The sequence below is a fragment of the Heloderma suspectum genome, chromosome 5 (assembly GCF_057233095.1).
Source record: "Heloderma suspectum isolate Gila_16-S chromosome 5, 16-S_ref, whole genome shotgun sequence".
Classification (NCBI taxonomy): Eukaryota; Metazoa; Chordata; class Lepidosauria; order Squamata; family Helodermatidae; genus Heloderma; species Heloderma suspectum.
In genome coordinates, this window is record NC_139462.1 from 129,275,109 (window position 1) to 129,291,243 (window position 16,135).

Here is a 16,135-nt window from a genome sequence, read left to right on the forward strand (position 1 = left end):
CCACCACCTGCTCAGTCAACTTGCCAAGAAACAGCAGATTTGAGACCGGGTGAAAGTTGTTCAAGTCTTGGGGATCCAAGGAGGGCATCTTTAACAGTGGTCTCATCACCGCCTCCTTGAGGGCTGATGGCATCACTCCCTCCTCGAGGGAGGCATTCACCACCGCCTTGATCCCCTCCTTAAGTCTCTCCCTGCAGCTCATAATGAGCCAAGATGGGCAAGGATCAGGTAAGCAGGTGGTCGGCCTTAAAGATGAAAGCACCTTGTCCACTTCCTCAGAAGGAAGAAGGTGGAACCGATCCCACACAACTGGTCTGCCACTGGCCACCCCTCATGCACTAACTGTATCTACAGCACATAGAATAGCACTTCTGGTCAATTTTATCTGCAAAGTGCTTTGCAAACTCATCACAGGAGGCCTTAGAATGCTCCATTGGTTCTGGAACAAGTGGGCTGACCAGGTTCCGGACCACTTGGAGCAGCCTCCTGGGACAACACTCTGTGGATGCGACAGAGGCAGCATAAAAATTCTTTTTTACTGCTCTTATTGCCACATGGTAGGCTGAAGCTACAGCTCTAACCCATGTCCGATTGTCTTTGGAGCAAGATTTCCTCCACCAGTGCTCTAGCCGGCCGTTTCACCTCCCGCTTCAGAGCGCAGAATCGTGGGGTGAACCATGGTGCACTCTGAGCTCTGTTCAAGGGAAGAGGGTGTTTTGGAGCCATCCAGTCTAATCCCCCAGTGATTGCAGTATTCCAGCCATCCACCCCCCTTCATGGATCACTGCCTTGTTGTGGCGAAGGGGCTTGCGTAACTCAGTGACACCATAAGCTATGACGTGCAGGGCCACCCAAGATGGACAGGTCATGGCAGAGAGTTCTGACAAAATGTGGTCCACTGGAGAAGGAAATGGCAACCCACTCCAGTATTCTTGCCAAGAAAACCCCATGGAACATATCACAAGGCTAAAAGATATGATGCCGGAAGATGAGCCCCTCAGGTCGGAAGGTGTCCAATATACTACTGGGGAAGAGCAGAGGGTATTTTCAAGTAGCGCCAGAAAGAGTGAAGCGGCTGGGCCAAAGCTGAAAGGACACTCAGCTGTGGATGTGTCTGATGGTGAAAAGAAAATCCGATGCTGTAAAGAACAATATTGTTTAGGAACCTGGAATGTAAGTTCAGTGAATCAAGGTAAGCTGGAGGTGGTCAAACATGAGATGGCAAGATTGAACATCGACATCTTGGGCATCAGCAAACTAAAATGGACAAGCATGGCCGAATTTAATTCAGGTGACCATCATATCTACTACTGTGGGCAAGAATCCCTTAGAAGAAACGGAGTAGCACTCATAGTCAACAAAAGGGCTGGAAAAGCAGTACTGGGGTAGGTACAATCTCAAAAACAATAGAGTGATCTCAGTACGAATCCAAGGCAAACCATTCAACATCACAGTAATTCAAGTCTATGCCCCAACCACTGATGCCAAAGAAGCTGAGGTTGATCGGTTCTATGAAGACCTACAACACCTTCTAGAACTAACATCAAAAAAAGATGTCCTCGTCATCATAGGGGATTGGAATGCTAAAGTAGGAAGTCAAGAAATCACCGGGATAACAGGCAAGCATGGCCTTGGTGTACAAAATGAAGCAGGACAAAGGCTAATAGAGTTTTGCCAAGAGAACACGCTGATCATAGCAAACACTCTTTTCCAACAGCACAAGAGGCAACTCTACACATGGACATCACCAGATGGTCAATATCGAAATCAGATTGATTATGTCCTTTGCAGACAAAGATGGAGAAGCTCTATATAGTCAGTAAAAACAAGACCTGGAGCTGACTGTGGCTCAGATCATGAGCTTCTTGTTGCAAAATTTCAGCTTCAATTGAAGAACGTAGGGAAAACCACTAAACCATTCCGGTATGACCTCAATCATATCCCTTATGAATATACAGTGGAGGTGAGGAATAGATTTCAGGGATTAGACCTGATAGACAGAGTGCCAGAGGAACTATGGACGGAGGTCTGCCTCCTGAACATTGTTCAGGAGGCAGCAACGAAATCCATCCCAAAGAAAAAGAAATGCAAGAAAGCAAAGTGGCTGTCTGATGAGGCTTTACAAGTAGCTGAGGAAAGAAGGGAAGCGAAAAGCAAGGGAGAAAGGGGAAGATATATCCAACTGAATGCAGAGTTCCAGAGAATAGCAAGGAGAGACAAGAAGGCCTTCTTAAATGAACAATGCAAAGAAATCAAGGAAAACAACAGAATAGGAAAGACTAGAGATCTCTTCAAGAAAATCGGAGATCTCAAGTGAACGTTTTGTACAAAGACGGGCATGATAAAGGACAAAGAAGGCAGGAACCTAACAGAAGCAGATGAGATTAAGAAGAGGTGGCAAGAATACACAGAAGAACTATACAGGAAAGATCTGAATGTCCCTGATAGCCATGATAGTGCGGTCACTGAACTTGAGCCGGACAGCCTCAAGATTGAAGTCAAGTGGGCCTTAGGAAGCATTACTAACAACAAAGCTAGTGGAGATGACAGTATTCCAGTTGAGCTATTTAAAATCCTAAAAGATGATGCTGTTAAAGTGCTGCACTCAATGTGCCAACACATTTGGAACACTCTACAGTGGCCACAAGACTGGAAAAGGTCAGTTTACATTCCAGTTCCAAAGAAGGGCAATGCCAAAGAGTGTTCAAACTACCGTACGATTGTGCTCATTTCACATGCCAGCAAGGTGATGCTCAAAATCCTACAAGCTATGCTTCAGCAGTATGCAAACCAAGAACTACCAGAAGTACAAGCGTTGTTTCAAAGAGGCAGAGGAACTAGAGATCAAATCGCCAACGTTCGCTGGATCATGGAGAAAGCAAGAGAATTCCAGAAAAATGTCTATTTCTGCTTCATTGACTACACTAAAGCCTTTGATTGTGTGGATCACAACAAACACTGGCAAATTCTGAAAGAGATGGGAGTACCAGACCACCTTACCTGTCTCCTGAGAAACCTGTACGAGGGTCAAGAAGCAACAGTAAGAACCGGACATGGAACAACCGATTGGTTCAAAATTGGGAAAGGAGTATGACAAGGCTGCATATTGTCACCCTGCTTATTTAACTTATATGCAGAGTACATCATGAGAAACGCCGGGCTGGATGAATCACAGGTCAGAATTAAGATTGCCGGGAGAATTATCAACAACCTCCGATACGCAGACGATACCACCCTAATGGCAGAAAGTGAAGAGGATCTCAAGAGCCTCTTGTTGAGGGTGAAAGAGGAGAGTGCAAAAGCTGGTTTGAAACTCAACATTAAAAAAATGAAGATCATGGCATCTGGCCCCATCACTTCCTGGCATACAGAAGGGGAAGAAATGGAAGCAGTGACAGATTTTATTTTCTTGGGCTCCGAGATCACCGCAGACGGTGACTGTAGTCATGACATTAAAAGACGCTTGCTCCTTGGGAGGAAAGCTATGGCAAACCTAGACAGCATAGTCAGAAGCAGAGACATCACCTTGCCGACAAAGGTCTGTCTAATCAAAGCTATGGTTTTCCCAGTAGTAACGTATGGCTGTGAGAGCTGGACTATAAGGAAGGCTGAGTGCCAAAGAATTGATGCTTTCGAACTGTGGTGCTGGAGAAGACTCTTACGAGTCCCCTGGACTGCAAGGAGGTCAAATCAGTCCATCCTAAAGGAAATCAACCCTGAGTGCTCATTGGAAGGACAGATACTGAAGCTGAAGCTGAAATATTTTGGCCACCTAATGCGAAGAGAAAACTCTCTGGAAAAGACCCTGATGCTGGGAAAGACCGAAGGCAAAAGGAGAAGGGGACGGCAGAGGATGAGATGGCTAGATAGCATCACTGATGCAATGAATATGGACTTGAGCACGCTCTGGGAGAGAGCGCAGGACAGGAAGGCGTGGCGTGCTATGGTCCATGGGGTCACGAAGAGTCAGACACGAGTGAACGATTGAACAACAACAACAAGCCATCCACCAGGGTCTTGACCAAGCGGCTGTTTGTATGCGCCAAAGAATCCCCAGGTGCAGTCAGGAATCCATTTGGATGCATAAGACGCCTGGGGCGGACTGTCTTAATGGGTCCTCCACCCTGCGGAGTGGTTGTGGAACCAAGAAGTCCAACCCTACCAGGTAGAGATTTGACCATGACAAGGGGGTGGTGGATATACCCCTGATTTCCAGATCACTCTCCACCTCTCCGGAAACAAACACAAGGTCTAATGCATGACTGGCTACATGGGTGGGCCCTGCTGGAATAAGGTGCAGCTCCCAGGAAGTCATAGTCTCCATGAAGTCCTGAGGTGCCCCCACAAGGATGGCCTCTAAATGTACATTGAAGTCCTCCAATACCAACAAGATAGGGGACTGCACATGCACATCAGAGAGCACCTCAAGTACCTTGGCCAGGGAGTCTGTTATGCAGCGGGGTGAACAGTACACAAGCAGAATCCCCAGACTGCCCTTTGGGCCAACCTCCAGTACATGCAGTCAGCAACCCTGGTCTCCTGGACAGAAAGTCTGGTGAGGACCAAGCACTTCTAGTAGATTAGAGCCACTCTCCCTCCCTGACCCCCAGCCCTCAGCTGCTGCGCATACAAAAATCCAGCCAGGCAAATGGCCACAAGAGTGGGAGCAGTGGCCTTGTCTACCCAGATCTCTGTAATACATGCTAGGTCTGCACCCTCATCCAGGATCATGTCATGGATGAGGGATGTTTTATGGGCAATGGACCTGGCATTACACAGCAGCAGACAAAGGCCAGAGGATGGGGTCACGCACCCCCGAGCCATCCTTTGGCTCTGGACAGGCCTGGAACAGGAGACAGATATTACGTATCTCTCCTCTGTTCCCCTTACCTGGGATGGCCTGGCCCTAGCACTCTGCCAGCATCTGCCGCCCAACCTCGATATGTTCTGGCCACCAGAACTCCCCCCACTGCCTCCGCCAGGTGGACACATGCTTCCCTTGCTTTCGCCTATCTGGTGGGCACCCCACCCCTAAAATCACAAACACAACTCCAAAGCCCACCACCCACCAACAATTTTAAAAGCTACAACCCAGCCCGCTGCTCCCTTGTGGCTCCCCTGAGTGGTTCACCCAAGTTATCCTTTCGGGGTTGACCGAAAGCTGTGTGTTCTTTCTAGCAGGGAGGGGTGGAAGGAGATCCCTGCAGCTCCTCCCTCTCTGGCTGATGTATAGGACCAGGTTGGCTTCTCTTTTGTGGTGATGTACTTCCTGGGAGGCAGGAGGTGCAGCCTCCCAGTGGCCCTCGGTTCTCCAGCCGATGGATGAGGCCAGTAGCATTTCTTCTGCTGAAATCATGTCCTAAAATCGGGAGTCATCTCATCCTCAGAAAGGCTTTCACTACTACCTCTGCCATCTGTTGGTTAACCCTTTGCTTCCTGCTCTCCCGCCTTCTTACCAGAAGGGAACCTTATTTTAAGTCCAACTTCCCATTTTTCTTTTAGAAACGTAGTATTGCGATTTTTCCCCTTTCAGAAAAAACACGTTGTCAACAACCCAGCTGCCCTCAGCAACCCTACTATTACAAACCAATGTCCTCATGCGGGAGAGGACAAAAAGGCTCAGGTAAGAAAACTTGTTTCCATTCTAGCACTGTCAGTTACAAATTGAGATGTTAATATGTTTCACAGTCATGTAAAACAGCCAGCACAGCAGCTTACTATACAACTGCTGGTATTCCATAGCAATTGAAGTATCACAATTAACTTTTAATTGGAGGATTTAAAAATAAAAACAGTATTCTTTCGAAGTTTCTCTATACAAACAAAAACTATATTCCATGCTAAGACCTCTTGCTGTGTGGAGAAAAGTGTGTGTACTGTGGCCATGTTCTCATAAAATGATGTGCCAGATTTCTGGAGAATCACTCCAGCTTCAGGAACTCACCAGCAAGAAAAAGCTTGGTGTTACTCGACCCTTGTCTTGTCATTCCCAAACAAGTTAGGAATTTTAAGCCAGCTTCAAACTCTGGCTTCACACTCTTAACTTGTTGGGGGAGCAAAAAGCCGGAAGTCCCAGTTTGGATGTAATGCTAAACTCTTCTAGTGGTTGCTGGTTACTGAAGCTGCTCCTGATGGTAGGAGGAGCTAAGCAAGGAGTGATCAAGCAGTGTGCTCCAGGCAACGATCAGGTAGTGTGTTCCAAGATGCTTGATTCTCTGTGATTCTGGAGTATCATTTTGTGTAGATGTAGCCATTGAAAGGAAACTCAGAGCTCCTCCTTGATGGAACTAAATGTAAAGAGGGAAATTCAGGGTCTCCAATCCTGTGCTTAGCATTGTGAGGGATGTGGGGCTAGGTGAGCATTTGCTGGGGAGAATTAGTGATAGTTGGTCCTAACTTTTACTTCCCAATATGGCATTGAGCAATTTTCAGGGACCCAGCAATATTTCCATGGCACACAGGTACCATGTAAACAAATTCCCTTCCTATTTAATGCAGTGCTCCTGGTAGGGAGGCTGATTTTTAAAGTAAAAAATAATAGATGTAATGTCAAGTGACATATTTAATATCACATGTAGTTTTGCCCACAATTTGTAGCTTTATTTCTTGTTTCTTAAAAATACTTAGGTAATGGAGTTGTGAAAAACTATAAAATCTTAACCTCAATTTTGGCAAAGAAGATTAATGTTACTGTACATTTGTAGGGCCCCAGGCCTGTAAGCAAGCTAACAGTAGTTTTACAGATGCTTAGAGATCCATAACGCTCTCTGCTGTGGTTCATTATTAGTTGCAATCCCTTACAAGTGGGCCTCTTGGCTTGTAAGATAAGTCAAAGGCTGATATAGTCCCCTCTCAGCACATTCCATGCTAACGAGCCTGGCACCATTTACCTTATCAGGACCTAGGATGTGCCTGCGAAGTGAAGCTCTGTTTATCTTGAGCCACAGGTGTCCATGATGAGAAAATTACGATAGTCTTGCTTCTGCCAAATATGTTACTATGCACTGTTAGGCTATGCTGGGAAAGTTGTAGATGAACTCTAATTAATGCTTGCACCTGTCATACTACCTCACTGCTATGCCTGAATAACATGTATGATATAAAAGCCTTCCTGTAGCAGAGTTCTTTGTTCAGAGCCTTTGTCTGATCCAGTGATTGTGTACACCTGTGTGCTGTAAGTACTCAATAAAATCTCCTTGTAAACAAACCTGGATCTGACTTATCACTTTCTTGGCACTTCTAAATTTTGGAAGCCCACAGCCGGGGCATACAACATTACAACTGATGTACATTAAACTGATCAAATAGGCTTCATTAGAGCTAGGAAATTAGTGTATGTTAATTGCAAAGCAGTTAATAACATTGATAATGATTCAGTTTCAACAAATCCAACTCTCCTGCTATTTTTAGACAAAGCTTAAAGCATTTGATCAAATAGAATGGTACTATCTATTCCAGGTATTGGAAACCTTTATTATAAAAGGGAATTTCAATACTTAAATAAAAATATCTACAATTCTCCCCTAGCTAAAATTTTAATTAATACAAAATGTACAAGTTCTTTCTCTTTAAGAAGACAAGAATGTCTGTTACTTCCTTTGTCTATGGCGGCTGTAGAACCATTAGCAATAACAATCAGGATAAATAATATAAAAGGGTTGAAAGCTGGACATGACTCAAGAAAGATTTCTTGTATGCAGATGACATTATGTTGTCTTTGCAACATTCTACTTGGCCAACTTGATATTTATTTAATTTGTCACCTTATAGTTTAATTTCAGGGTACAAAGTAAATAAAGATAGAGCTCGACTGATCCATATAATTTTGGGAAATGAAATGAGCGGACACTAAAAAAGAGTTAGAAAGATGGTCTAATTCAGGAATGCGGAACATTTAGCCCTCCAGATGTTGTTGAACTGAAGCTCCCATCATCCCTCAGCATTGGCTGTGTTGGCTAGGACTGATGGAAGTTATAGTACACCAACTTCTAGAGGGCCAGAATATTCAGGATATATTGAACAAAAAAATGGATGTTGGAAATGTGGAATCACAGATGCAGACTTACATCATATGTTACTCCAAAGTCCAAAATCAAGTTACACAAATAACTAATCAAAAAGAGGATCAATTTGAGATTTAATGAACTAACAATGTTAAATTGCGTAGCATAATGGATGTATCAGGTGAATGCTGTGAAAACTTAGTTGTTAATATCTTGTTGGCACCTGTGGTAGTACTTATTCAGTACCTGAAAAACAATCATAAAAGAAATGGACAAGCTACAGAGTGGATTTTTTTCTTAAATGGCATTATTTTGTTCTGTATTGGAATTACTTCATAGGAAGTCTAGATATTTTTGCATTTAGGCAAGAGTAAAGTAAATGCTTAAAAAGGGGGCACAGGATGTTCAACACACAATGCCATGACCGATCCCTGACACTAGCTGTCATACTCACCAGTGGAAGACAACCTACTGTCTTCTTCCAGGGGTCAAAAAGTAGAAGCAGAAGTTTACACCTGTCCTGAAAGACCTGCACTGGTTGTCAGTTGCTTTCCGGATGCAATTCAAGGTTTTGGTTTGAACTTTTAAAACCCTAGATGGCTTAGGACCTGGCTATCGAAGGCACTGCCTGTCTCACTATGAATCTACCCAAGTATTCAGATCTGCAAGAGAGGCCTTTTGAGGGCGCCGTTACCCATTTGTCAGGCAGATGTGAAGGGATTCCTCCTGTGTTACCTCCTCAGGAACTATGATTGGCCCCCAAAGGGTGTGAAGATGCATCTTTTCCATTTAGCTTTCAAAACGTGCACTTTTAATGTTTTTAATGTTCTTGTTTTTATTCTTTTAAATTGTTGTTACACAGCCTTCATAGCTTTTTAGCAGATCAGGTGGTATACAAATGTTAATAGTCAATCAATAAGGGCGCAATTCTGTGCATGTTTAGACACAACAAGTCCTACAACTCCCTGCATTCCCCATGCTGGCTGGGGAATGCTGGGAGTTGTAGGATTTTTTCTGCCTAAACATGCACAGGGTTGCACCTTAAATATGTGTTTTTTCTTGCTGTTCCTTCTAGCAATAAAGACAAGTGACAGCCGAAGAACGGGGACATTTTAAGGGGATTGCTGCTGAGGAGGGAAGGACTAAACCTCCCCTCCCCAACACTATGATTCCCCCTCAAAAAATCTTCCCCACACCACAATCAAACTCTGAAAAAGCCTCTGTTGGTGCCAGCAGAGGCTTTTAAATAGCCTAATTGCAACATGGGGGGCATGTTGAGGATGGGGGAGTGTGTGTTGTGACTGTGTGTGTGTAGGGGTCTGGACAACCATTTTGGGAGTCACATGACAGCACTGGGGGGGCCTCGTCAATTGCTGGCATGTGGCCTCCAATGTGCTTCCATGGAGTCGATTTGGCCCTTGGGCTGACATGGTTCCCTAACCTTGCTTTAGGTTATGAAGTGTACAGGTATGCTGTGTCATCATGTCTATAAGATCTTTGATCATTTTGTTGTAAAATGACCCCCAAACTGTGCAAGCACTTAGCAGGTGAACTAATAATCTCTTCTTTGACAGAATGACATCAGGATAAAGTTTGAACATAATGGGGAAAGGCGGTAAGTCTTTGCCCTCTTCTTTTCACCTATTTGATTGCATTTGAGATACATTTTTGCTACCTAGTCTAAGCTGAGCCCAATTTTAATGAAGTTGTGAGTTGTACTTTGCTAAATAAAGAATTTTAAAATTATATAAACACCAGAGGGGTCCAGTTTTTCTCAAAGGAAGGAAAGAGGGTGTTCAATATTCTCTGAGATATTTCCTCTCACCTAAGCATTAGATAGTGCTAGCAAGGTCTCCTCCTAAGGAGGGTTCCCTTAAATTCCCAGACCTACTCTGCCTAGAAGCAAAATAAAAGGTGCCAGCTTAGCTTCCTAAGAACTAGCTGTTGCTGCACCTTAAAAGTAAATACTGTTTTCCTTTTCTCTTCTTTCTACTGATTTCTCTCTGTCCTGCACATATCCTAGGAAGGGTGCTTCACCTGTGGGCCTAGTGTCCCTTGAACGGTGTGTGTGCTCTTTCCCCTCTGCCATTTTCTTTTCCTACCAGCCTTTCCCCCTCCCCCCTGTGGAGTTGAGGGAGGGAAGGTGCAGAGGAATGGAACTAGCATGCAAAATAATGTTCACCTTCTAATGTTGAACAGAACCAGGACAATCCCTAATTCCTGGGTACCAACATTTTAAGTGCCAACCCTATACAAAATATTGCAAATGTCTAGGCAACCAAGGGGATGTAATCCCCCCCCATTCTTAACATAGAGTATCAGTAGATTTATAGCAGAATCTTGTGAATATTCAGAAGTAAGTCCCATTGAACTCTCTCTCGTTCTTCCAGGGAGAGGATTTCAGCCTTGATGTGGTATTTTTGCACATATGGAAGATTTGCAATAAATATCTACTTTTTCATTTTATATATATCCCGCTCTATTCTATGGATTCAACAAGGCTTACCGTAATTCTTCCTAAATGTTAATAGCTGTGTCCCCCAGGGGTTCGCAATCTAAGGCAAACAAGTTGTTAGGAAGACAAAAGAGGCCAAATGAAATGGAATGTAGTAAACTTGAGACCTTTTTTTTTCAAAGCACACCTGTATCACACTATAAGTAAAGCAGTAAAAGTTGAGTGGAATGGTGATGGTGATGGTTTCTCTGGAAATACAAGATGAAATATAAGAGTTGAGGTTATTTAGCATTTGCTTTGGAATTCAAGCATGCAACATATTACGTAGCCTTCATGATAAAACAAGGGACTCCCCAGTACAAGCAGCCATAGCCAGGAGATACTACATTTCTAATAAGATGTTGACAAGAATAGGCTTCCGGTGTTCCACCAGGAGCAGACTGCGATGCACTATGCAACACAAGCACAGTGTTTTATCTACAGTGCTGTGGCAATTAGCTTGGAAGTGAAACCATAGCCCCCACAGCGTTGTCCTTTTTTACCTCTTCCTGGTCAAACAGGTGCCTTTGGAATGGCATGGGTTGCTCAGTAGGGGGTGTGATGTTTGTTTTACATACCGAATGAAAAGCTCAATTGTATGCAAGCAATAATTATGCAGCTATGTAGACTTGCTCTCAAAATGCACTTGTATGTGTTTGATTTCATTAGAGCTGCCAGATTTAACCACAAATATTTAACTTAGGAATGGTCTGCCTAAAACTACCCAAATCCATCATGATTTTTGGCTTTAAAAAATACTTAGGTTGGGAGCTCAAAAATGTGTATGTGTGTGTTTAATGTGCTGTTTGCCTTTTAGAAAGAGATGCAGTGCAGCTGTGAGCTAAGCTATATTTTCCCAGTGTCAGAGTACTAAATTTCAGTGTATAATTGGATTGGTTTCTCATTAATCATAGAATCATAGAATAGTAGGGTTGGAAGGGGCCTACAAGGCCATCGAGTCCAACCCCCTGCTCAATGCAGGAATCCAAGTCAGAGCATCCCTGACAAATGGCTGTCCAGCCTCGTCTTGAAGGCCTCCAGTGTGGGAGAGCCCACCACCTCCCCAGGTAATCGGTTCCATTCTCGTATTGCTCTTACAGTCAGGACGTTTTTCCTGATGTTCAGCCGGAATCTGGCTTCCTGTAACTTGAGCCCATTCTTCCGTGTCCTGCACTCTGGGATGATCGAGAAGAGATCCTGGCCTTCTTCTCTGTGACAACCTTTCAAATACTTGAAGGGTGCAATCATATCTCCCCTCAGTCTTCTCTTCTCAAGGCTAAACATGCCCAGTTCTTTGAGTCTCTCTTCATAGGGCTTTGTTTCCAGTCCCCTGATCATCTTTGTTGCCCTCCTCTGAACCCTCTCCAGTTTGTCTGCATCCTTCTTAAAGTGTGGTGCCCAGAACTGGACACAGTACTCCAGATGAGGCCTAAACAGTGCTGAGTAGAGGGGAACTAGTACTTCCCGGGATTTGGAAGCGATGCTTCTATGAATGCAGCCCAAAAGAGCATTTGCCTTTTTTGCAGCCACATCACATTGTTGGCTCATATTCAGCTTGTGATCGACAACAATTCCAAGATCCTTCTCACTTGTAGTGTGGTTGAGCCACGTATCCCCCATCTTGTAACTGTGCATTTGGTTTCTTTTTCCTAGATGCAGAACTTGGCATTTGTCCCTATGAAATGTCATTCTGTTGTTTTCTGCCCAGCGCTCCAGTCTATCCAGATCACTTTGAATTTTATTTCTGTCTTCCAAAGTATTAGCTATCCCTCCCAATTTTGTGTCATCTGCAAATTTGATCAGCATTCCCTGCACCTCCTCCTCCAAGTCATTAATAAAAATGTTGAAGAGCACTGGGCCCAGGACTGAGCCCTGCGGTACCCCACTCGTTACCTCTCCCCAGTTTGAGAAAGTCCCATTGATAAGCACTCTTTGAGTCCGATTCTGTAGCCAACTGTGGATCCACCGGATCGTTGTTTCATGTAGCCCACTTTGAGCTAGTTTACTCATCAGGATATCATGGGGCACTTTGTCGAAAGCTTTGCTGAAGTCGAGGTATATGATGTCTACAGCATTCCCACGGTCTACAAGGGAGGTTACTTGATCAAAAAATGAGATCAGATTCGTCTGGCAGGACTTGTTTTTGACAAATCCATGTTGGCTTCGAGTAATCACGGCATTGTTGTCAAGGTGCTTCCAGATGGATTGCTTTATGATCTGCTCCAGAATTTTCCCAGGGATTGATGTCAAACTGACTGGTCTGTAGTTCCCAGATTCCTCCTTTTTACCCTTTTTGAAGATAGGGACAACGTTAGCCCTCCTCCAGTCATCTGGCACTTCCCCTGTCCTCCATGATTTCTCAAAGAGAATAGACAGCGGTTCTGAGAGTTCTTCTGCCAGTTCCTTTATGACTCTAGGATGCAGTTCATCTGGCCCTGGAGATTTGAACTCATTCAAAGTAATGAGGTGTTCCTTGACCATATGCCTGTCGATCTCAAGCTGCAATCCTGCCCCTTCAGCCTGTACTTCGCCTTTGCCAGGGGGGTCATAGACCCGCTTTGGGGAGAAGACTGAGCCAAAGTAGGAATTGAGCACCTCTGCCTTTTCTTTGTCATCTGTTATCGTTTTGCCATCCTTATTTAATAGCTGAACCACCATTTCTTTCCTCTGCCTTTTACTATGCATGTAGCTGAAGAAAGCCTTTTTGTTGTTTTTAACATCCCTTGCTAACCTCAGCTCATTCTCAGCTTTCGCCTTCCTGACACCATCCCTGCAATTCTGTGCTATCTGCCTGTACTCTTCCTTTGTTACTTGGCCTTCTTTCCACTTCCTATATGTGTCCTTTTTTGTTTTCAGGTCATCCCTAAGCTTTTTGTGAAGCCACATTGGCTTCTTCTGTTGTCTTCCACCTTTTCTTCTTGTTGGAATTACTTGTGATTGTGCCTTGAGAATTTCCTTTTTTAAAAGCTCCCACCCATCTTGGACTCCTTTTCTCACTAGCATCGCTTGCCATGGGACCTTACTGATCATTGTTCTGAGTTTATGAAAATCAGCTTTCCTAAAATCCAGGGTACGTGTTTGACTACACTCGGCTTTTGGTTCCCTTAGAACCAAGAACTCAAGTACAACATGGTCGCTTTCCCCCAGAGTTCCTGTAACTGCTACTTTATCCACTAAGTCATCTCTGTTGGTTAGGATCAAGTCAAGGATAGCCGATCCTCTAGTTCCTTCCTCTACTTTCTGTAGGAGGAAGTTATCCGCCACACAAGTCAGGAATTTCCTGGAGGGGCCATGTTTTGCAGAATTTGTCTCCCAACAAATATTGGGGAAATTGAAGTCCCCCATTACTACTACATCATGCTTCCTTAAAACATTGGCTATTTGCTTTTCAAAAGTTTCATCCTTGTCTTCTCCTTGATTGGGTGGCCGGTAGTAGACTCCGACCACCAGGTTCCTTTTATTCTTTGCTCCATTTATTTCAACCCAGATGCTCTTGATGGGGCTACCAAGCTCCTCCTCCTGTATTTCTGTGTAAGTAAAGTAGTAAGTAGAAAATGTTATTGTGGGCTACTTTTATGAATTTCAAAAGTACAAACACAGCATTTATAAATAATTGGATATAATAGAGTTTTAGTGACTTTTGCTTCCCAACTCTTATATTATGGAAAGCGCAAACTGCAAAGCAGACCACTTAAAATCAATTTCCTGTTTCACAATCACCCCATCCCGCAAGTGCATACCCTTTACCGCCGTATGACTGAAGAGCTCTCTACATCACTGCCAACAAAGGTGAACTTTAAATAACTATATTTACCCTACATGCCATGTTGTTCTTTTCCCCCATATACCATTACATGTAGATAAATTAATCAAGGATGTGATCTTGTGATTTATATTTTAATGACTCTGTGGTGGTCCATAATGAAATAATTTTCACTTCCATATAATCGTGGGTTGGTGCCATCTCCCTCCTTTCCTCTAGAACCACATACAGGGATAGGGACATAAAGCTCCATGTCACCCAAGTTTACCTTGAGTGGGCATTACTGATTGATCTTTTTAGCCAGGAGAAGTGCTGATCCTGGGAGGAGATACTGTCATTTCCTAAGAGGCTAATCCTCTCTGCTGAATACACATAGTTAATTGCACATCTAATCTCAAGGAGTAATCTCTCAAAGACGACTTTTCCAGGGGACTCCTATCACCTCATCTCATCTTGCTTTCTTGCTATCTCACCCCAGAATTATCCCTTTTAACCGGCCTGTCCACTATGAAGAGGTGCAGCAGAAAGTGAAAACAGCATTTGGGCAGCCACTGGATCTCCATTACGTGAATAATGAGGTACTAACTTTCACCAACCAAATATGTATGATACTTATTTCCTTCTAAAACTAATGCTGTTCAGCTGTAAGGGAAACATATAGTGAAAATACTCTCTCCACCCCTCTGAAAAATCCATATACCTTAGGGGACATAAATAGATACAGTCTGGAATAAATATAAATACAGGTTTTCAAACAAGCAGCTAATTATATCTAACACATTTGCCAAAATAAAAGTGGTTCCATGTGATATAATCTTATCTAAGAGTAACAGAAGTTTGCAAATGTGTATGTGGGTTGAGAATATCAGCACTTTCATCTCTTCCCCTCCCCTTTAAATTCTGAGGAAATTAAATTTTTTGCAGGTTACTATTTAGGGGACGTGCCTGTAGAAGCAACTTGTATCAAGAAAGTGGTTGTAGGGATGTTCCTTGCCTGGAAAACAAACACAACCTGAAATATATGGATATATATATAAAAGGAATACTATAGCCTGTTTATAGCCTGAGCTTACGCATGTTTTACTTTGAAGTAAGTCCCAATGAATTCAGTGGGGTTTACTCCCAAGTAAGTATACACAATAAAGCAGCTTAAGACCATTTATAATTCTATCTTGCTCTCTCACTATTTAATCCCTGTCAGGCAGGATTTAAAATGTAATGTGCCATTACTAATTGTGTGTCTGTGCTCTTCCTTTGCAGTTATCTATTCCCTTGAAAAGTCAAAATGACCTCGATAAGGCAATAGATCTTTTGGACCGGAGCTCAAATGTGAAAAGCCTTAGAATATTGCTTCTGTCTCAGGACAGAAACCATGTGAGTAAAAGCATATGTGCTCATATTTGGTATAGCCTCTTTTCAGTCATTAAGCATTACAATGATTCCCAGATCTTTATAAGGTGAGTTTTTCCCCATGTTTTACTTAAAGCAGAAACATATGTTTTCGTAAGCCTTTAGTAAGTACTGCCACTTCCCATTTTCCACTGACTTCCTGTTCATCTTGAAGCTGCTTGTCAAGAGATTACTTGTTCTAATAAAGTGAAACGCCAAGAATCTGATGTAGGCTTCTGCATATATGATATCCCAGGTGAAAAGTAAAGGAAACGTTTTTCTCCCTAAAATACAAGTTTTGTTTGATTGGGCTGCCTTCCTCTACCCCCCTTTCCCCATCACTAATGCCTTCAGAGGGAGTAGTAATTTTATTTGGCACAAATAGGTGTTTTTAAAACCCTAACTGGTTTTATAATAGCCATGTGATTTTTATCATTAAACCTATGTAATTTAATGCATCATCCATCTTCTTTTAGAGTGTGCCTT

General features: G+C 43.3%; 1 protein-coding gene across 5 annotated transcripts in view; it reads left to right on the forward strand.

The window, feature by feature from the left end:
- Positions 1-16,135, forward strand: part of MAP3K3 (mitogen-activated protein kinase kinase kinase 3) — a 109,543-nt gene that overhangs the window by 47,618 nt on the left and 45,790 nt on the right. For 3 of the 5 annotated variants that reach the window (XM_084857389.1, XM_084857394.1, XM_084857390.1), the window contains exons 3-6: positions 5,534-5,623; positions 9,578-9,618; positions 14,739-14,838; positions 15,521-15,634. In XM_084857389.1, the coding sequence (XP_084713515.1) occupies positions 5,534-5,623; positions 9,578-9,618; positions 14,739-14,838; positions 15,521-15,634 (345 nt within the window). The remainder of the gene's footprint in view (positions 1-5,533; positions 5,624-9,577; positions 9,619-14,738; positions 14,839-15,520; positions 15,635-16,135) is intronic. The other 2 variants (XM_084857391.1, XM_084857393.1) reach the window with 1 other exon arrangement.